This window comes from Phaseolus vulgaris, chromosome 1 (genome assembly GCF_051622355.1).
Source record: "Phaseolus vulgaris cultivar YP4 chromosome 1, ASM5162235v1, whole genome shotgun sequence".
In the NCBI taxonomy this organism is placed as follows: Eukaryota; Viridiplantae; Streptophyta; class Magnoliopsida; order Fabales; family Fabaceae; genus Phaseolus; species Phaseolus vulgaris.
Genome location: NC_143498.1, coordinates 27892809 through 27914687, shown reverse-complemented (window position 1 = coordinate 27914687; position 21879 = coordinate 27892809). Strand labels below are relative to the sequence as shown.

At 46.1% G+C, this 21879-nt stretch overlaps 1 protein-coding gene across 2 annotated transcripts; it reads left to right on the top strand.

Annotated features, from left to right (window-relative positions):
• The first annotated feature begins 1126 nt into the window (after window positions 1-1126).
• Window positions 1127-4703, top strand: LOC137813796 (protein DETOXIFICATION 21). 2 transcript variants are annotated; one of them, XM_068616229.2, is made up of 9 exons: window positions 1127-1207; window positions 1323-1620; window positions 2304-2845; window positions 3123-3209; window positions 3343-3399; window positions 3528-3766; window positions 3938-4056; window positions 4149-4235; window positions 4453-4703. In XM_068616229.2, exons 2-9 carry the CDS (start codon window positions 1360-1362, stop codon window positions 4540-4542), a joined length of 1482 nt encoding a protein of 493 aa, XP_068472330.1. In that variant the 5' UTR covers window positions 1127-1207; window positions 1323-1359; the 3' UTR covers window positions 4543-4703. The 2 variants fall into 2 exon arrangements, with proteins under 2 accessions (XP_068472330.1, XP_068472329.1); XM_068616228.2 differs by lacking the exon at window positions 1127-1207 and having other exon boundaries at window positions 1222-1620.
• Window positions 4704-21879: the final 17176 nt, after the last annotated feature.

Below are 21879 nucleotides of genomic sequence, written 5' to 3'. Positions count from 1 at the left end.
TATAAAATATTTAAAATATTGCCGTGAGTTGCACGGGTCAAGGGTCAAGATACTAATAACAAGAAAAGGAAAAAAAAAACTGTTACTTGGAGCTGAGAGCAGAATAAAATTGTTGGAACCAAAGATAAAAATGATAACGCAATACACCGAAAAGGAACTGTTCACAGAAAGATAAAGATAAAAAGTAGAATCTTTCTTCTTATGATTTAGACTGGAGCTATTTTCACACTTTTATTCTTTCGACCATCTTCCCTCGTACAGAAATATTTTGAGGAACACAGTAACCAAATTGGCATGTCAACGTGTATGAGTACTCAGCCAGAAATATCCTTTTCTTGTTCTACCATGAATTAATACTATAATTAGAAGAGGTAGCAAAAACGAAGTGTCATATTGAACAAAGACACACATAACGAAACATGTTACGTATTTCCTAAGCCACCAGTCATACCTATGACATCACTCCTGATTTCATGTTTCTCATTTCGCACCAACTATTCCACGATAGTCAATACTTTCTTAAATCATCTTAACTAGTGCCTATGAATAAAAATAATACATTTTCATTAAAAATATAAAAAAACTCTAATTTCTACACATCTTAATACAAATATTATTTTCCTTTTCATAATTAAATATATTATAACAAATATATTGTTAAATATTTTAAAGTTGGAAAAATCAAAAACTAAAAAAGTGGACATATATTAATTATCCTTTTCAAAATTATTACAACATTCATTATTTTTTATTATATATATTTATTATGTATTTATTTTTTTCATTTATATTCTTATTCACCACTTAATATTTAATTATTTTTTTATTAAATTAAATATTTATATTAATTTGTTTATATTATTAAAAAGCGTGAACGAGTGAGTTATTTAGTTACAAGTGAGAGAGTAATTTGACTATAAGTAGTAATGGAAATATTGAATTTTTGTTTTTAACTAAAATTTAACTGAGATGATGCGAGTGATAAGAAATATGATTTGATTGGAGACAATTTTTTAGAAAATAATTTTTTTCTACGAGAAAAAGAAAATAATCACATCTTAAACGTAATTTTGAAAACAACATAGATACAATGGAGGAAGTCGTAAAATAAATAAAATTATAAGCATAAAAAGATGGAGGAGTAAAACAGTTCACGTTTTCTTTCATAGATTGTGTATTTAGCAGCGAACGCGTAAATCCGACATAGGTCAGCATCAGATTGATTAGAGTTATTAATTGAACAACGCTACTTCAATCTCATTGGAACGTTTTTGTCTTTCTCTTTTTCCTTCCTTTCATTCGTTCTTTCTTTCTTTCACTAGAACGAAGAGAGTTCTGGGTTGTGCCGCAAGCTGAGGAATGGAGGGGGATCTAAGGCAGAAGCTGTTGAGCAAGGAGAGGAGAAACGATGAAGATGAAGAAGAGTTATCATTGGCCAAGAGGGTGTGGAATGAGAGCAAGTTGATGTGGATAGTGGCAGCACCAGCCATATGCACTAGGTTCTCCACCTTTGGTCTCAATGTTATAAGCCAATCCTTCATTGGCCATATTGGCTCAAGGGAATTGGCTGCTTTTGCTCTCGTTTACACCGTTCTCATTAGATTCGCCAATGGTGTTCTCGTACGGTTTTTCCTTCTTCGTCAAACCCTTTCAATATTATTTTATTTTAATTATGGGTATTGGAAAAAGTTGGAAAAGTTAGGTGCTTTTGTTGTATCATCCGAGAATGTGTTTCTTTGTTTTGTTCTTAGGTGTATAAAGTATTCATATATATATATATTGTTTGATAGTTTTTCATGCATAGGACTGGAGAGAGGAAGATACGTGTTGGTGGTGAAATGTGTTATTCATTTAATCTATATTTTTATAACATTAAAACACAGGGTGTTCCGTACTTGATAGAAGAAGAACGTCACTTTATATGTAACAGTACTACTGTATTGTGACTCAGAAACAGAGATCAGTTCCTCTGTTTCATCGTTTAAAAGTTCAACACCTTCGTTGATTTTTGGTTATTAATTAGATTTGGATTCTTGGGATTGGTTGAACTAGGGTAACACGAGAAACATGGATTGTAAGGTCTGCAGTTTGTGAAATATACTATCACTGCATTTAAAATCGGGTTACTTTCTAGGTGTGTGTATTTTTTCGTTTATTTAATTTTTATTTAACCTATATACGGTGTGCAGATATAAATATTTTTTATTACACTGTATTGGGTTTGTGTCCAAATTAGAATTGCAATTACAAAACAATGAATCTTGCAATGACTCGAATTTCTTGTTTGTATAATGGCATTGCAGTTAGGGATGGCGAGTGCATTGTCAACACTTTGTGGGCAAGCATTTGGTGCCAAAGAATATAGCATGATGGGAGTGTATCTTCAGAGATCATGGATAGTTTTGTTCTTAACTGCACTCTGTCTTCTTCCGGTGTTCTTCTTCACAAGCCCAATTTTAATGCTCTTAGGCCAAGATGAGAGCATAGCACAAGTGGCAGGAACCATTTCTGTTTGGTCAATTCCTATCGTGTTTGCTTTCATTGTCTCATTCACTTGTCAGACTTTCCTGCAATCTCAGAGCAAGAATGTCATCATTGCATTCTTGGCAGCATTTTCGATAGTGATTCATTTGTTTCTCTCCTGGCTTTTGACAATGAATTTCAAGCTGGGAATTCCTGGTGCAATGGTTTCAACAATTTTGGCATTCTGGATTCCCAACATTGGTCAACTCATATTTGTCACATGTGGTTGGTGCTCTGATACATGGAAAGGTTTCTCCTCTCTCGCATTCAAAGACCTCTGGCCTGTTGTCAAGATGTCCCTTTCAGCTGGTGCCATGCTATGGTGAGCTTTCTTCTCAAGTGGGCTCAGTTCTTTGCAATGTCGTAACTCAGACTTAAAAATACGCATCTAAGACTTGAAAGATACTATTTTCATCTAATGATTTCAATTTACTTTCTGAATGCCGGACTCTCTTCTACTATTGATGTCAAATTTCACACTGAGAGTGCAATAAAAGGATGTGAAAGAAAGATGTTAACCAAACACTTTTCTTAGAGAATCTAAGTTGTTACTATGTTATTTATCGTGAACTAACATCATTCTGCTGTATATTTTACAGTCTTGAGCTCTGGTACAACACCATACTGGTTCTTTTGACCGGTAACATGAAAAATGCAGAGGTTGCAATTGATGCTCTATCCATATGGTAATGCACTAGAACATTTTTTATGTATCAAAATTCAAATATTGTGTTTCTACCTTATATTGTTGGGGGTATTAGCTTCATGGAAAAAAATTTCTCTTTCCTGCTACTAATGATGAAATTTGATTGTTTACAGTCTCAACATCAATGGATGGGAAATGATGATAGCACTCGGTTTCATGGCTGCAGCAAGGTAATGGCGTTGTTCTCCTTTCTAACGTTGATGTTGCAGTTGTAATCAACCTCGACCTTCCATTTTATTTTATTTTTCATCTGTTGTAGTTTACCCTGAAAACTTGGCTTGTAACTTTGTTTTTGCAGTGTTCGAGTAGCAAATGAACTTGGAAAAGGAAGTGCCAAAGCTGCAAAGTTCTCAATAGTTGTGTCTGTGCTCACATCATTGATCATCGGATTCTTTCTGTTTTTATTCTTCTTATTTTTCAGAGAAAGACTTGCTTACATATTCACCTCAGATAAAGACGTGGCCTTGGCTGTTGGGGATTTGTCACCTTTGTTATCAATCTCTATTTTACTAAACAGTGTTCAACCTGTACTCTCAGGTATATTTTTACACCATTTCCTCTCTCTTACTTGAACTGATTTAAGATTTGAATCCTTGTTGCTTTAAAATTACTAAAGCTAATTAATCTGTCAGTGTCAATGTGTGCGTACATACATACATATATATATATATATATACACTTCTGAAGTGAGATATGTGATTTGAACAGGAGTGGCTATAGGAGCAGGGTGGCAAAGCATTGTAGCTTATGTGAATCTGGGGTGTTATTACATCATAGGTATTCCTGTAGGTATTGTACTTGGTAATGTTCTCGACATGCAAGTCAAGGTACCTGCTCTTTCACCTATTTTTGTTGCTTTCAAACTATTAATCATGTTTATGCTGCTTGATGTATTGAACAAACTTTATCACTTTTGCAGGGAATCTGGATTGGAATGTTGTTTGGAACCTTCATTCAAACAATAGTGCTAACTGTAATCACATACAAAACTAATTGGGAGGAGCAGGTATGCATTTGGCTTAAGGCTAGTGCAGACATCTCTAAAGTACTTGCAGAAAAAGAAAATAAAGAACTTATCAAAATAAGCACTTTTCAACCTATTTAATAAGTTTTATGGTTAAATCTACAGCAGAAGATCTCTTGTGAAGAGATCTTACTGAATAAATTCTTGATTTTGTTTACCCAAATGCTTTAATTGAACATAATCATAACATTCTGTGCAGGTTACCATTGCTCAAAAGCGTATTAGCAGATGGGCGAAGGTGGACAGTGCTGATCAAGAAAATGAGACAGAGAGAAAATATGTTAGCTAATTATTTAAAGAGCCATCATTGGTGTACCATATTGTTATACAACAAGGATGTTGATAGCAATTGTATTGTTGTTAGGTAGATATTTGGAAAATATATTACCTATTTTCCTTCATTAATTGTCTGAAATCAAAACTAGTGATCCTCTTTCTCAGTTTTGCTAATTCTTTTACTAGATTTCATACTTTTGCTCCTACTCCACGTACTCTCACTGGTACTAATTATTAACATTAAATAAATTGATAAAGCAAAAAAATAAGTTTTCAAAGATCTGTTTTGCAAATTAGAAAGCAAGAACTAAAAAATGTTTCCCAAAAGTTCTTTTGCTTTCTAGGGGCCAATTTGATAAATAAATAATTTCTCCCGTGGTAATTTTACAATAATTTTTTTTATGATTAAATGTTTTTTTAGTCTATCATTTTTTGCGTTTTGGTATGTTTGGTTTGAAAAATCCCAGTCTAATATTTATATTTTTTAAAACTTCATTTTAAATTTTTAACTAAAATATTAAATAGACAATAGTATTGACTAATGTTCCATTGCAATAGTTTTAAAAATATAGATATAATATATTTTTTGAAATGTTTATTTTAATATTTTAGGCTTTAAAATATTTATTTCATTATTATTGGAAAGTTAACTTTAATTTAATAAATTTCAAATGACTTGAGACATGTACATAGAAACTTTAACCATTATACCAATCAAGTTTTGTTGTCATGTTTTGTTGTCATGTTATGATTATTATTATATTTATAAGTATAATTATCAATATTATTAAATAGTGTTAATTTTATATATATTTTTATTAATAGTATTTATAAATTAGTTATGATTATCATGATTATTATTATATACTAGCGGGAACACAGGCGCTCACGCGCCTGTGTATCCGTATTTCTTATTTTTTCATTTATATATATTTATGTTTAATATTAAAATTTGAATAAATAATATTATTATTTGCACATTTATCTTAACAATATAAATTTATAGTATATTATAAATAAAAAATAACATTATCATTATTATGTAAAATTATTATACTTTGTGTGAATTGGCTTAACCAATGCGAGTAATTGATCATCATTCTAAGTGTTTTATTCTTTACAAATTTTATTTCCTAAGAATGTCACACACATTAACCACTTTTGCAATTCAAAAATGTTCATCTTCTCCCGTATTTCCACTAATATTTTTCTTTCTCTCAATTTTGAAGAGACATTCTTCTTTCTATGCAACTGTTTGAAAAGTAACCACTTTTTCAATTCAAAACCGTCTCCAACCTCTATTTCAATTTAAAATTGTTCCTCCACATATATTACATATTTTAGAGAAAATAAGAAATGACAACAATGTCCATAATATAATCAAATATTTATATAAGGATAAAATAGGGAAAGAATTAAGAGCTTTTAAATAGGAGAATCCCTTTATATATAGGTATATATATATATATATATATATGATCCTATCGCCAACTCTAACGTGGAGGAATTGCTTTGTCGCTTCCTTACCCCGCCTATGCAATTGTGCTATCTGCAAGAATGCTCTTAGAACCTTCTTCGGGAACTTCAAACGCAACCTGCAAAACACACAGACGGCGCCTCTAGCGGCCGTTTGCACTCCGACGCTCAAGTTAGGTCACAGAATCACCAAAAAAAATGTATATCTGAATCTCTCTCTGATTCTCTTTTTATTCTCTCTCTGTGTCTGTGCCTAACAGAATTCTGTTACGCTATTCTCTGCGTGTGTCAGAATTCTGTTATGCTTTTGTGCCTAAGTTATTCCCTTGCGGAGTAACTTAGCGCGTTTCTTCCATCTGGGTGAATCGCACACTCCTAGGAGAACGCCAGGTGTGGCTGGACTAGGCACACTCACCAAGCATTGCTCTCTGCATACACGATTTCCCCTTCACGATGTCATGCACGTAATGGGTTGAGAGAGTCACCAATCACTGACTGGTTTACTAACTCCCTCAGGCCACCCTCGTGCACGATTCTACCGGCGAGGAGCTCCTCTTTCTCTGAGGTATGATCATGCGAGGTCTATGCGTAACGCTCTCGCTGGGAATCTCAGTCCCAGTTTAACTGCGTGTAACACGAAACCCCGATGACCATGCACCCGATGACTGATCGATGCTCTATTGCTTCTCGCGTTCTCCCCCCGAGTGTTTATCTTGGAACTGATCTGTCGGTGGCCACTCGGTTACTGACCACCGATCACCGTTCCGGGTGATCTCCTCCCTGATTTCTCTGCCACCTGATCCACGTGTCACCCTGCGGGTGGTCCATGTGGTTATCTTCTGCTGACGTCATCGACTACCGATGACCGACCGGATCACAAGCCCCCCAGTCTCGAGCTGTGAACTCGTTCTCAGCGAAGAGACTAAGTGGTCGCGCTCTCGGCCCACGTGGCAAGTGGGGCCACATCACGTGCCACCTCACGTGTTGCCTTTTGACGTTATGACTTCCTCCCTTAATCCCACGACACGTGGACGCATCAGCGGCTAGCGTGGAGTGTCGCTAACGCTTCCCTTATTCAAATAGGCGCGCGCTTTCACTGTTTCATCATCTTCTTCAATACTCCAACTCTCAGACACTTCGAATCTCCTCTCTGCGCGCCCAACTTTCTTCGAGCTTTCTACCTCAAGACCTTTCGCGATCATCTAAAGGTATGACTTTTCTTCTTCCTTGATCCATTTAGGTTCTTTTCACCGATTGCATTCATCTCTTTCACTACCATGCATTCATCTTCTTTGTTTTTCTTCTTCTCAACCCGCGCTAGGGTTTTTTGCGTTTCTCACTTCGCTTTCTACTTCTCCCTCTTCCTCTTCTTCGCCTGGACCTTTCTTTCTTCTTCCCTTCCTCTGTTTTTCACCGAACCATTCATCATTCCCTATTCTTCCGTTCATCTGACCTTTTGCTCTCCTCCATTGCAGTTATCTCGCAATGGCTCGCTTGAAGCAAACTGCTCGCATCGTTGCCTCATCCTATGGTGCACAACCTTCAGCAAGTGCACCAGCGTCACCTCCACCTGATGCAGCTCCCTATCAGGACTACGCCAGGGTCTACGACTGGGCTCCCCTGGCGTTGCTGGCCGAAACTTCCACTCAACTACCTAAAGGCCACCTCAAGACCCTTCTGAGCAACGACCTTGATGAGCCCTCCTGCGCCATCGACAGGGAGAACGATTTCAACGTTCGTATACGCATTCCTCCTCGAGGGATGCCAATCTGCGTAGACGATAGGGCTACCAATGGGGTGCCCTTTACCTTCATATACTCCGCCATCTTCAAAAGGTTGAAGCTGCGCTTGCCCTTCACCTTCTTTGAGAAGGAGCTGATGATGGAGCTGAACGTTGCCCCTTGCCAACTCCACCCGAATGCCTGGGCTTTCATACGGGCATTCGAGATCCTCTGCAACTACTTTGGGCATAACGCCTCAGTAGACGTCTTCCTACATTTCTTCAAGGTGAAGAACCCTGGGGATAGGTCTTGGGTCAGCCTGAATGGAGTTGCTAGACGAGTGATCTTGGGCCTGTACCAGCAATCGTTTAAGGATTGGAAGGGCAGGTTCTACATGATATCTGCTACCCAGCAAAGCCCAACGCTGCTCAAGGGGTTTCCCCTTTACTGGGTTCCTGGAGTCGAGTTTAAGAAACCCCGGGGCCTTGAAGCCATGGCTCCCTATGAGCGCGAGCTGTGTATGTTGCTCCTAGGGGCAAAATATAACTCGGCCCTTCTCATCAAACACGAGTTTGATGTTGTGTCTCTGAAGAAGTACATAGGTAGGCTCTTCTTCTTGCACCTCTTAGAATACTTGCACACTCTCATGCATACTTGCATAACATTTTATCCACTTGCATAATTATGCCATCTAACTCTTCTTTTTACCTTTGATGTAGACATGACTTCAGGGAAAGATAGGAGGAGGGCATTACTGGAGCTTGCCCGGACCAGGGGAGCCAAGGGGACTGGTTCTTCCTCCTCTACCACCGAGCCCATCGCAACTCCCCCTCTCTCGGTCGCGCCAGCTGAAGGCCCCGAGCCAGAGAAGAAAAGAAGAAGGCTAGTAAAGGCCTTTCCCGCAACTGTGGCGGTCGCTGCTGATCCTACCCCCTCAACCGAGGAGGAGAGTTCTGGCTCTCCTCTCATACATCGCAAGAGGAAACACCAAGAGGTTGGGGGGGCTTCGTCTCTTAGGCCTGAGGAAATTGAGGTGGTACAGATCGAGGAGGGTTCACCCCCACCTCCTCCTACTCAACCTGCCTCAGCACCAACTTTCTCTCCCTCCCCTCAGCGCCTACCATCTCCGACGCCTCAACCTCTATCTCCAGCATCACTTCCACCTCCACCCCCAGCGGGCCAAACTATTGGTCAATCTACTCCACCTGCTGGGAGTGATTCTGCCCACTCGGGGGGTTTCTCAAGACTTCCTGCATCACTACCACCGCCAACCTGTGCTGCTACTGCTGAAGGTGGTGAGGCCAGCTCGCAGCCAAGCAGCTCTGGCGCTAGTAATGAAAATTTCAGTCGAGTCATTGCCTTGGTTCGACATTTCATACGCAGTCGGGAGCTTCTCGAGTGGAGTGGGCAGGAGGTGGACATGCACTTGGCCAAGCAGATAGTGCTTTCCCTAGAGTTTTCCACCCAGCACCGCAAGCAACTAGTCCTATCGTAGGTCCAAGAGACCATCAAGACTGAGATCTTGATGGGGCAAGCTGTCAATTCTCTGGACAGCGAAGTGGTGGAGCTGAGGAGCAAGGTAATCAACTTGGAGGCTGAGACTTCCTCCCTACGCCAACTGAACTCACAACTAGCGGGGGATCTCAAGTCTACCAAGGAGGAGGCCTCTGAAGGGGGGAAGAAACTTGAGAAGGTAGTGGACGAGCTTTCTGCGGTGAAGGTCGAGCTTGCCAAAGCAAAGGGCAAACTGGAAGAAGCTGCCTCTTCCATTGCTTCCCTCACCATTGAGAAGAACGCCTTGGAGACTTCAAAGCAAAAGCTCGAAGCTAACAACGCCGAACTTATGAACGTGGGTGCTGACGCCCTTGCTGATGGGTTCGAGTTGGCATTCGAGCAGATTCGTTGCGTTCTTCCTGACGTGGACCACTCGCAGTTCAGCATCTACCACGAAGTGGTAGATGGCAAGCTCATTCCTCCTTCTTAAGTTTTCTTCTTGTAATTTCATATTTCTGCACAATTCCTGTACTTGAAACTTGTATAGACCTTGGTGTGAATATATACTTGCTTAAGCTATATGTTTCTTCTCTCGTATCTTCTTAAGCTTCATCTTTCTTTTTGCACACGACTAACTGTTAACTAGCTTAGGTTTAGCGCGATCTGTACTCTTTGATCTTGGCCTCTACCTTGGTCACGACTAACAACTCCCTTAGCTTTGTCTTTAACAGTTCTTGTGCATAGCTTCGTACTAGATGACTGACTAGGCATAGTCTGACTGCTTCGGCCTGTTGTGTAAGAACTTGTTTGGAAAATCTTCCTCCGACAAGGCACTATGCACTAGCATATCCACCGACAACTCATCAGTCATCGTTCTTCGGTCTTCACCTTGCTTCTCTGTCTCTCTAGCGCTAAGTGCATAGAGGATTTTGACATCGATCGTCAGAGGTGATGCCTTGTTTGGGGGAAGAAGAGTGTTTCTCGATAACCCCTCTTATCTTCCCCAAGGTCATCAACCTTGGGTGGATCGGGTCGTTCTTTCCCTGTCTCACTCCTGGGGTGAGAAGGGTTTAAACTAAGAGCTTTACTGGGCCAATATTGGTATATGCCAAGTGGGCAAGGACGTTTGTCGAAATCCTTCCTTTCCCTCTCTTGGTCTTACTAGCACCCCTGGCTTTTCAAACCCTAATCGCCTGCACTCACGCCTGGGGTGAGGAGGACTTAGATTAGCGCCCATACTCGCGCCTAGGGCGAATAAGGCCTAACCGATCACCTGCACTCGCACCTGGGGCGAGGAGGATTTTAACTTGAAAACTCTCGCACACTTGATATGCTGATAATCTTTTCATTGGGTGGCCTCGTTAAAAACCCTCCTTAGGGAAAGGAGTGCCCCCTTATCTGTTCAACTGTTTGCAGTATATACACTGAGTGTGTCTTTAGCGCGAGAATGCAACTACTTTACAACTTAACTGAAATAAAATTTCAAGTGGGTGGCGTTCCACGTTCTGGGGATTGCTCCTCCCTCCAGAGTTTCCAGCCGATAAGCTCCATTCTCCAATGCCTCAACCACTCTGTATGGACTTGTCCACTTTGGAGACAACTTGTTTTCCATCTCATTCTGATGTGCCTTTCTCATCACCAGATCACCTTCCTGGAAGCGCCTGAGCCTCACCTTGGAGTTGTGCCTCCGTTCTACTCTTCTCTTGACGGCTTCAGCACTAACTCTGGCTTCTTCTCGGACTTCGTTCAGTAGGTCGAGATTCACCTTTCGCTCTTCGTTGGATTCTTCGGCAATGAAATTCAAAAACCTGGGGGAGCTCTCCTGTATCTCCACGGGAATCATGGCATCTGTCCCGTAGACAAGGCTAAAGGGTGTCTCATGGGTGCTGGACTGTGGAGTGGTATGGTAGGACCATATGATTCTGGGGACCTCCTCTGCCCATTTTCCTTTAGCTTTCTCTAGTCTTCGCTTCAGCCCCCTAAGCGGTACTCGGTTGGCTGACTCCACCTGCCCATTGGTTTGTGGGTGTTCCACCGAGGCGAAAACCTGCTGATCCTGCCTGTTGACCGGAACGCTGGAAACTGCCTCGTCAAAGGATCGACGTGCGCACCGCTTCTCACCTCCGTTCCTCTTCGGGATCTACCTCAAGAACCTGCAAAGAAACAGCACGGCGCCGCTGCGGCCGATCGCACTCCAACGCTCAAGTCAGTGACGGTATCACCAAAAACTAAGAGAACTAGAATCGTGCAAATCCTCTCTCACAGTCAGCTCTAACTCGCAAGCGTAAAGTGTATGAACTGAACGTGCGTACCTCAGAAAGTTTGTTAAGAACTCTTATATACCTGGTGGCTTTCTCTCTCCTGGCAGTTACAGACTCGGACACGTGGCTCGCATCCAACTGTACACGTGCCATCATCTGGAGGCTCCCTGACTTGGCGCTGCTTCTACTCTCATTTTGGCTAAGTTACTTATGCATGGTACTGCCCAGTGCATAGCTAACTTAGGAGTGCGATCTCTACTGGAACTGGCGAGTTAGGGGCCTTCATACACCTTCCCTGTGGTCTCGCCGGCCGCCTTCAAAATCTGCTTCTCCTTCATCTTCGGCGATGTGCTTTCTCTGGTGATCTCCAACAACTAGGTCGCCTGAATCTACATCGGGCGACTTCATCTTCAACCTGGCGATCGCCTATTCTGGTAAGCTGGAAGTCGGAACACGCCAGCTTAACAACTGGCGACTACACGTGCCCCCCGACTTCCTTCCCTTCTGCCAACCTGGCGCCTTGTCAACACGCCTACACTGTAGCAGGATGCCACGTCATCACACCCGACCACCAGGGCGGTACACAAGCCCCCCAGTCTTAAGCGAAGACTTGTCTAGCGAAAAGACTGAAAGAGCCTTCGTTAACACCGATCTACGTGGCCTTGACGCGGAATTCCAAACGGTTGTACCTTCTGCTGCTCTGACGCCCCACCAAACCCCTCACTCATCGCTCGACACGTGGCTTCATCAACGGCTCTCTTCATTTGCCGTTTGCGCTTCCTAAACCCATTTCGAAAAACCCTTAAACCCATTTCGCTTCACTGTTCCATCACTTTCTTCGTGCTTGCAAACGCTCTAACTTCCTTCTGCGAAAACTCTCAACGCTCTTCAACGCTCGAGATCACCATCTTCCTCCATCGTCTCCCTGATCATCGAAAGGTAACTACTTTCCTTCATCTGCTGGTTTTCCTTGCATTTTCACCGATTTGCATCATCCTGTAACTGCTTGGTGCATACGCTGTGGGTTGTTTTTCCATTTCTCCTTCTGCGTAACTTAGGGCTTTGTCGATCGTCGCAACGAACCTACATTCGTTCGTTTTTTCACCTTCCTTCTATGATCGAGTCAGCCTCTGTAACCCCCTGATCATTTTTCCTTTCTTCTTCCTTTGCAGTTGCTATCATGACTCGCACAAAGATTACCCCGAACCCCCCTCCTTCAGCATGAAACCTCCCTTCACGAGCACACGACCCAACACAAGTTCGTGGCGCTTCATCCTCGCAGGCTGAGAGGCTTGCGTCTTCCCAACCTGTCCTGGCCCAGGCGACTCCATCTAACGCTGGAGGAGCCCCCGTTCCTCCGCCAGACTTCAAAACTTTATACCCCTGGGCTAACTCAACCCTTCTGAAAGAAACGTCCTCTGTGAACACCGCGGGAGCAGTCTTGCGGCTGACTAAGGGGGACGAGATCTACCAATCGTTTCACAAGGAGCACGACGAAAAGATGATGGTGCTGCCTTGCCCCGCCGACCTGCCCGTGTGTGCTGATGACAAAGTAAGCGCCGACGGGCCCTTTTGCTTTGTCTATACGACTCTGTTCAAGAAGGTTAGGCTCAGGTTCCCTTTCACCCGATTCGAGAGGGAACTTCTTACCGAGCTCAACATTGCTGCCGCCCAGCTCCACCCCAACAGCTGGGCGTTTGTTCGAGGTTTTCAAGTAATGTGCGCCCACCTGGGGTTGCCCGCGTCGGTGGACGTGTTTTTGTTCCTTTTCGAAGCCAAGCACCCAGGAGACCGCCTGTGGATCAGCTTGAACGCGATTGCTGGAAGGTCCATCTTTACCATCTTCCAGCAATCGTACAAAGACTGGAAGGGGAAGTTTGTCCAAGTACGTGCAAACGACAAGGACACCTCCCTTCTCGATGGCTTCCCCTTGTACTGGGTGGACAAGGGGAAGAAGGAATCCAAGAGTTGCTTCAGGAGGCCCAGAAGTCCTGATAGCATGGGAGCATTGGACAGAGACCTCTGTCTCTTCTGGAAGAAGGTGGCGGACGCCAACATATCATTCCTCACCACCACCTTGATATGCTTCGAATTCTACGAAGATCAGCTAGAAATTCGAATAGGTTAGGACATTAAACTCTTGTCTCGATACTGCTTCTGTTTAGCTGTTTCTGGGCGTCTTGTGCGTTATGCGCAAGACTTTGGTTTTACCTTTCCTGCATATATCATCTGCTTTGCTGTTTTATTACCTTATGCACTTATTCGTTTTCCTTGAGTTAACCCACGCATTTTCATTCCATGCAGACGACATGTTGCCCAGAAACATGCTCGCCGAACTGAAGACGCTCGCCCGAAACCACGGGTTGGCGACCGGTTCCCAAACGGTGCCCAACTCGGTGGTAGAGGCCGCCATTGTCCAAGGGCGATCACCACCGAAGGAACCCGCCCAACGCAAAAAATTGGTCCTTAAGAGACCCAAAAGGAAAGCCCCTCAAGTCATCCATGAGGAGGAAGAAGAGGATGACGAGGTCACCGAGGATGGCCTCGTTACGAAGAGGAAGAGGGTGGCACCTTCTTCACCACCTGCTCCACCCCCTCTTCCATCCTCAACACCACCATCGACACCTGCTCCTCCCCCGTCATCGCCAACACCACAGGCTCCTTCCTCACCAGTCCAAGCGGTTCCACTGGCCACTGCGCCACCTGCAGCTGAGGCCCAAGAGCCAAATTTCCTGGAGGACCCCCCAAGCGCCTCTACGCCATACGTGTCAGCCGGAGGGGGCCCCCCTTCAAACACTTCAGCTGCAGAAAATGTTCCAGTCGGGGATGAGGTTGCTCATACCTCTCCGATTCTGATTACCGAATCCCCGATTGCGTCGCCACGCCAAGAAGCCACCACTGAAGAACCTGCTAAGGAAGGTGGCGACGAGAACCCACTACAAGCCCCCCTGGCGCCTCTCCAAGCGGCAAACCTTCCCCTTGAGGTCACAAGGATGTGGGAACCTCTAACTGCCAAACTGAAAACCATAGCAGAGGATATCCCAGCGATTATAACCAGGGCTGTGGAAGGCTCAACCAGGAGGCTCCAAGACGACCTCTTCAACCTCAAAACCGAAAACAGCACTATGAAGGTTGAGGTGGAGAAGTTGTCCTTCAGCCTGACGCTCGCAGAAATCGAACACTCCCGAGTGGAGGATGCAATGAATACCGAGCTCAGGCTGGCGCGCAAGGAGGCTACTGACCTTCGCCGCAAAGTTCACGATCTTGCCCAAGAGAAGGTCGAGCTGGAAAGCAAAATCGTGCCTCTTCGCGCCAAGGCGATCGACCTAGAGGCTCTCATGAAAGCTGACGCCGCTAAGGTGCAAAAACTGGAGCAGAGGTCGATCGACCGAGAGAAACTACTTGGGCAAGTAGAAAAAGCGAGGGACGACGCCATGGCTGATCTCGTCGAGGCCAACAAAGAGAAGGGAAAGATGGCTGCTGAGTTGGCCCAGGCACAATCGGAATCCAAGAAGGTTATTGAAGACCTTCTCCAGGCTCAAGAGACCAACGAACAACTTAAAAAACAGGTTGAAGAGCTGGAACAGCAGAACAAAGAGCTGAAAGAGCAAACCGAAGACCTCAAGAAGCGGATTGAGGAACTTCAGGGGCAAATCGAAGCACTCAAGCTAAATTCTGCTCAGATTCTGGCTGCTGGATTCGAAGCTGCGCGGGAACAATTCGCTTTCCTATTCCCCGATCTCGATCTCAGCCTGGTGTCGCTGAACAACGAAGTAGTAGATGGAAAGGTCGTTCCTGCCGAAGACTAATCAACTCCATTTCATCTGCTACTTTTATGATTTCCCTTGTATATAACTTGTAATAAATTCATGCATATGTGCTTCTAACAGATACTTATCTCAATGACAAAGTTTGGATATTCCCTCTCCTGACTTCTTTGAGCGCTTTAACCCTCTTTGCATGTTTAACCTTGTCGGATTTAACTTAACGATTTTGCAAACACGACCTTTTGACTTAACTGCTTCGAACCACTTCAAACTCAAGTAATAATCACTTTAACCAACCTGTACTCTTAAGGCAACTAACCTTATTGTAAGAATACCTTCCAAGCAACGAACTGTAACTCAGTTATTGGCTCGAACACCGTCCCACTCGACCTGCTTCCTCAAACAAGTCTCTTAACATTCTCGCCGCTGTTTGAACTTTTCCCGATCGCCAAGAACTCTTGGTACCATTAGCTTTTCCTAGCCTCATGCTTTGGCAATCGTTTCTTTGCATGGGGCAGAGACGCCTTTAGGGATCTCTCTTTACCCTCCTGGACTTCAGAACAAAGACCGGCTGACTAGGCGTTCTCTTCGAACCTACCTTAGCCACCTTCCATACTTCTTCCACCCTCTGCGCCATACCTGAACTCGTTCGAGACGAGAAGGATTTTATCTTGCCTAAGCTCGCATGTAAGCGAGAAGGTCTTTTAACTCGCCTGAACTCGCTCAACGGCGAGAAGGACTTTATCTGGTGCCTCAACTTGCCCAGGGTGTACATCTCCTCCCCCCTGGATGCACTGAGGACCTTTTCTTTTTCTCGCCTGCACTCGCTCGACGGCGAGGAGGTCTTTAACTGGCCTTAGCTCGCACAACGGCGAGAAGGACTTTATCTGGTGCCTCAACTTGCCCAGGGTGTACATCTCCTCCCCCCTGGATGCACTGAGGACCTTTTCTTTTTCTCGCCTGCACTCGCTCGACGGCGAGGAGGTCTTTAACTGGCCTTAGCTCGCACAACGGCGAGAAGGACTTTATCTGGTGCCTCAACTTGCCCAGGGTGTACATCTCCTCCCCCCTGGATGCACTGAGGACCTTTCTCTTTCTCGCCTGCACTCGCTCGACGGCGAGGAGGTCTTTAACTTGCCTCTACATTGCCCCAGGGGTTCCATCTTCTCGCCCCCAGAAACATGGAGGACTTTTTACTCTTTCTCGCCTGCACTCGCTCGACGGCGAGGAGGTCTTTTACTTGCCTCAGGACGCGCGAGGGCGTTGAGGTCTTTCATCTGGTGCCTCCGATCGCCGAAAGACGATGAGGACTTTAAAACTTAACTGGTGCCTCCAATCGCCGAAAAACGATGAGGACTTAAAACTTTTTAGAAAGCATGCGATATATCTTTTCTCGCCTTAAATCACGTACAAGCGACAAGGTCTTTCTTCAAAACTCTTGGAAAAAAGAAAACATGCAATCTGAAAACGCCTTATACTTCAAAAACTCTTCTTTATTGGGTGGCCTCATTAAAAACCCTCCTTAGGGAAAAAAGAGTGCCCCCTTGAAACTGTTTTAACAGAGACATTGTAATATAACATTGTGTTTGTCTTTACTTACAAAGCTCTTAACTATAGTACAACTTCAGGTGTGTGGCGTTCCAGGTGCGAGGGGTCGCCCCTCCTTCCAACGTCTCTAAGCGGTAGGCTCCGTTCCCGAGCGCCTCGGTTATTCTGAACGGTCCAGTCCACTTGGGTGACAGTTTATTCTCCATCTCGTACTGGTGGGCCTTCCTCATCACCAAGTCGCCCTCTCTAAACTGCCTTGGCATCACCTTTGAGTTGTATCTTCGTTCAACCCTTCTCTTCACAGCTTCAGCTTTCAACCTCGCCTCTTCCCTGACCTCATCCAGCAGATCCAGGTTCAGCCTTCTTTCTTCATTCGAGTCTTCCTCTACGAAGTTCTGGAATCTCGGCGAGCTCTCCTGGATCTCCACCGGAATCATGGCATCACACCCATAGACCAAGCTGAACGGGGTCTCATGGGTTCCTGACTGCTCGGTGGTGTGGTACGCCCAGACTATACGGGGCACCTCCTCAGCCCAACTTCCCTTGGCTTTCTCAAGCCTTTTCTTCAAACCCCTCAACAACACCCGATTAGCTGACTCCACCTGGCCATTTGTCTGAGGGTGCTCGACGGATGCAAACACTTGTTGAATTCCCACCCCTTCGCAAAGCTTCTTCAACAGGTGGCTTGCAAACTGTGTCCCATTATCTGACACCAGGCGCTTAGGCACTCCAAACCGGCACACGATGTTCTTCCATACAAAACCTTCGATCTTGTGTGCGGTGATCTGGGCCACTGGTTCTGCTTCAATCCACTTGGTGAAATACTCAATCGCCACCACCAAGTACTTCATTTGCCTGATCGCCAGCGGGAAAGGTCCCAGGATGTCGATTCCCCAAGTGTGAAACGGCCAAGGGCTATAGATCGACTTCAACTCCTCAGGAGGCGCCTTATGCCAATCGGCGTGCTGCTGGCATTGTTTACAACATTGGGCATATTTCTTGCAATCTTCTCTCATGGATGGCCAGTAGTAGCCTGCTCGGAGAGTCCTCGCGGCCAGAGCTCGACCCCCGACGTGGCTTCTGCATATACCTTCGTGGAGCTCCGCCATGATTCTCGTGCACTTCTCGCCGTGTATACATTCCAGGAGCGGGTGAGTGAACCCAAACCTGTACAGATCGCCATCAATCAACGTGTACTTGCTGGAATTTTTCTTTACCTTCCTAGCTTCCGTCGGATCCAGCGGGAGGAGGCCATCTGCCAGGCACCGTTTGTATTGCGTTATCCAAGTGTCTGGCTCATGGGCGGCGCAGACCTGCATCACATCCACCTTCTCTCCTCGACATGCTCTAACTCTCGGCGATCTCAGAGTTTCTTGCGTCAAGGATTTATGGCTTCTCGCTGCTCTCTCCGTCGACTTGCTTATCTGAAGGACCAGGTGATCTGCTACAAATGCCCTTGGCGTCTTCAGAGTTTCTTGAATCACCGTCCTCTGCCTACCCCCCTTGCCTGAGCTGGCGAGCTTAGCAAGCAAGTCAGCTCGGGCATTCTGCTCTCGGGGCACATGTACTACTTCAAAAGAGGCAAAGGAACTCTTCAATTCCTGCACATACGCCAAGTAAGCCGCCATTTGTGGATCTTTAGCCTGGAACTCGCCGGTTACTTGCCCTGTGACTAGCAGCGAGTCACTCTTAGCCATCAGCACCCTAGCTCCCATCTCCTTGGCCAGCAAAATCCCGGCGATCAGCGCCTCATACTCTGCTTGATTGTTGCTGGCTTTGAAGGCAAACCTCAAAGATTGTTCAATCAGCACGCCGTTGGGTCCTTCCAATATGACTCCAGCACCGCTGCCCTGCTGGTTCGACGATCCATCCACCGAAAGTACCCAACGGAAATCGTCTCCTTCAACCCGCGTCGCCTCTGATGAGAGCTCAACCACGAAATCTGCAAAGATTTGCCCCTTGATCGGGCCTCGGGGCTCGTACTTAATATCAAACTCTGACAACTCTACCGCCCACTTCACCATCCTTCCCGCAACGTCGGGTTTCTTCAAGACCTTCTGGATGGGCAGGTCAGTCATCACCAGTATTGTGAAACTGTGGAAGTAGTGGCGCAACCTCCTCGCCGAAAACACCACAGCCAGCGCAGCCTTCTCCAGGGCCTGATATCTCGTTTCTGGGCCCTGCAACACCTTGCTCACGAAATAAATAGGCTTTTGAGCCTGATCTTGATCCTGGGCGAGCACCGCACTCACCGCCCTCTCAGTCACAGCAAAATACAACCTGAGAGGGATTCCCGCCAGCGGTTTGCACAGAACCGGCGGGCTCGCCAGATACTCCTTCAGTTTGACGAAAGCTTCCTCGCACTCTTTCGTCCAAACAAACTTATTATTGCGCCGCAGACATTGAAAATAGGGATGCCCCTTTTCTCCGCTAGCTGACACGAAGCGAGATAGGGCTGCCATCCGACCTGTTAGCTGCTGGACCTCTTTCACCGTAGCCGGGCTTCTCATCGCCAAGATGGCGGCACACTTGTCTGGGTTGGCTTCTATTCCTCTTTCAGTCAAGAGAAAACCCAAAAACTTTCCAGCCTCCACGCCGAAAATGCATTTCTCCGGGTTGAGCTTTAACTTGAACTTGGCGATCGTCGTGAACAATTCTTCCAAGTCTGCAACGTGCTTGCTCTTTTCCTGCGAGGTCACAACCATGTCATCGACGTAGGCTTGCACGTTCCTTCCCAGCATTGGTGCAAGTACTCGATCCATCAGCCTCTGGTATGTGGCCCCCGCGTTCTTCAGCCCAAACGGCATCACCTTATAGCAGTAGCACGACCTCTCCGTCATGAAGGTTGTTTTTTCTTCATCCATGGGATGCATCTTGATCTGATTATAGCCCGAGAAGGCATCCAGGAAACTCAGCAGCTTGCACCCTGCAGCACTATCAACCAGGGCATCAATGCTTGGTAAAGGATACGAATCCTTCGGGCAAGCTTTGTTCAGATCGGTGAAATCGACGCACATGCGCCATTTCCCGTTACTCTTCTTCACCAGTACGACATTTGCCAACCATTCAGGGTACTGGACTTCCCTGATGTGGCCTGCAGCGAGGAGTTTCTGTGTTTCGTCCCTGATCGCCTGCCTCCTCTCCTCGTTGAATTTTCTTCTCCTTTGTCGCACCGGTCTCACCATGTTGTCCATCGCCAGATGATGGCACAAGAAGTCGGGATCAATCCCGGGCATGTCCGAAGCGGACCAAGCAAATGCGTCCAGATGCCGCTCAATCACCTTGGCGATCTGGTCCTGGAGATCGACCTCCAGAGATCTTCCCAGCTTGAAGACCTTTCCTCCGATCTCCTTTTCGAGCCACTGCTCGACAGGTTTAGGCCTGGATTCTCTGGCGATCACCGCCCTGGCGATTCCCTGTTCCCTTGCTTCCTCGGGGCGATTCCGCGCCTCTTCCTCCTCCAGGCCAGCATTCCTCTCCCCCAGCTCAGCATCCACCATTTCCACGTCTCTTCCGGCAGCCTCCTCTGTTACCGTCGATCTGGGCTTCACACCGGGAGGCGGGGTGGTTGTTACATAGCTCACTGATCTTTTGTTTTTCAGGCTATTCTCATAGCACCTTTTAGCTTCTTTCTGATCAGACTTAATCGTGATCACCAACCCTTCCATGGACGGCAGCTTTACCTTCATGTGCCGAGTCGACGGAATGGCACCTATCCTGTTAAGAGTGGGCCTTCCCAACAGGATGTTATATGCTGAAGGGGCGTTTACGATGAGGTACTTGATTTTCTCCGTCCTCGACCCAGCCTCATCTGTAAACGTGGTTCTCAGCTCAATGTACCCCCTGACCTCCACCTGGTCACCAGCGAACCCATATAAGCACCCTCCATAGGGCCTTAGCTGGTCAAGGGGCAATTCCAGCTGCGTGAAAGTCGGCCAGAACATCACGTCTGCCGAGCTTCCTTGGTCCACCAGAACTCTGTGGACCTTCCTTCCCGCGGTAACCAACGAAATAACTATGGGATCGTTGTCATGAGGCACAACGTCCCGAAGATCCTGCTTGGTGAACGTAATGTCCACTTCCGGCGAGTGATCTTCAAACATGTCCACTGTCATCACCGATCGCGCATACTTTTTCCTCTGCGATGCGGTGCATCCACCACCCGAGAAACCCCCTGCAATGGTGTGGATCTCCCCGTGGATAGGCATCTCGTGTTGCTGGGCTTCTCCACCTGCTGGCTGAGAACTCGACGCTCCCCCCGTCCTCCTATCCAGCAGATAGTCATTTAGGAACCCGCTCTTAACCAGATCGTCGAGCTGATATCCCAAAGACAAGCACGAGTCCAAGGTGTAGCCAAAACATTGGTGGAACTCGCACCAGGCGTCCGGCTTTGACCCCAGCACCTTGTCGCCCACCTTCTCAGGCGCCTTCAACCTAGCAGATATGTTAGGGATGGCGATCAGGTCCGCTAGTCCCATGACAAATTTGTGCTTAGGTGGGCGATTGTATTCCCGGCGTGCTGGTTGCTGGCGCGCTTGGCTTCTTCCCTTGTTTCTCCTGTCGTAAAGATGGCGAGTCCTCTGGTCTTTTCTGGCCGCCGCTGCCGTTTCCAGCACCCTCTGCGGCTGGATCCTGGTCTGGGCGCGTGGCCTGGCGGGAGCCACGCTGCCTCTCTTCTCGGCGACTTCACTCTCGCCTGACTTCAGCAAACGTCGCTGGATGAGCCCTGATCAAGGCCTCGCAGAATGGCCCTGGCTGCACGCCCTTCTTGAAGGCATAGACCAGCATTTCTTCATCCTTGGCCGGCGATCTGACCATCTGCGCTCCGAAGCGATTGAGGTAGTCTCTGAGGGACTCCCCATGGTACTGCCTTATATCAAACAGATCATAAGACACCCTGGGCGGTGCCTTATTCACAATGTACTGCTCGACAAAGATTTTCGAGAACTGTTGAAAATTGGTTATGTGGCCGTTAGGCAGGCTCACGAACCACTCCATCGCCGTTCCCTGGAGCGTACTCACGAACATCTTGCAGTAGACGGCGTCTGACCCTCCTGACAGCATCATCTGCGTGTGGAGCGTG

Excerpts from the sequence above, each read along its gene's own strand:
- LOC137813796 (XM_068616229.2), top strand. The coding sequence starts at position 1,360 with ATGGAGGGGGATCTAAGGCAGAAGCTGTTGAGCAAGGAGAGGAGAAAC. Across the intron at positions 1,621-2,303 it reads GATTCGCCAATGGTGTTCTC|TTAGGGATGGCGAGTGCATT; the intron begins GTACGGTTTTTC and ends ATGGCATTGCAG. Across the intron at positions 4,057-4,148 it reads TTCTCGACATGCAAGTCAAG|GGAATCTGGATTGGAATGTT; the intron begins GTACCTGCTCTT and ends TCACTTTTGCAG.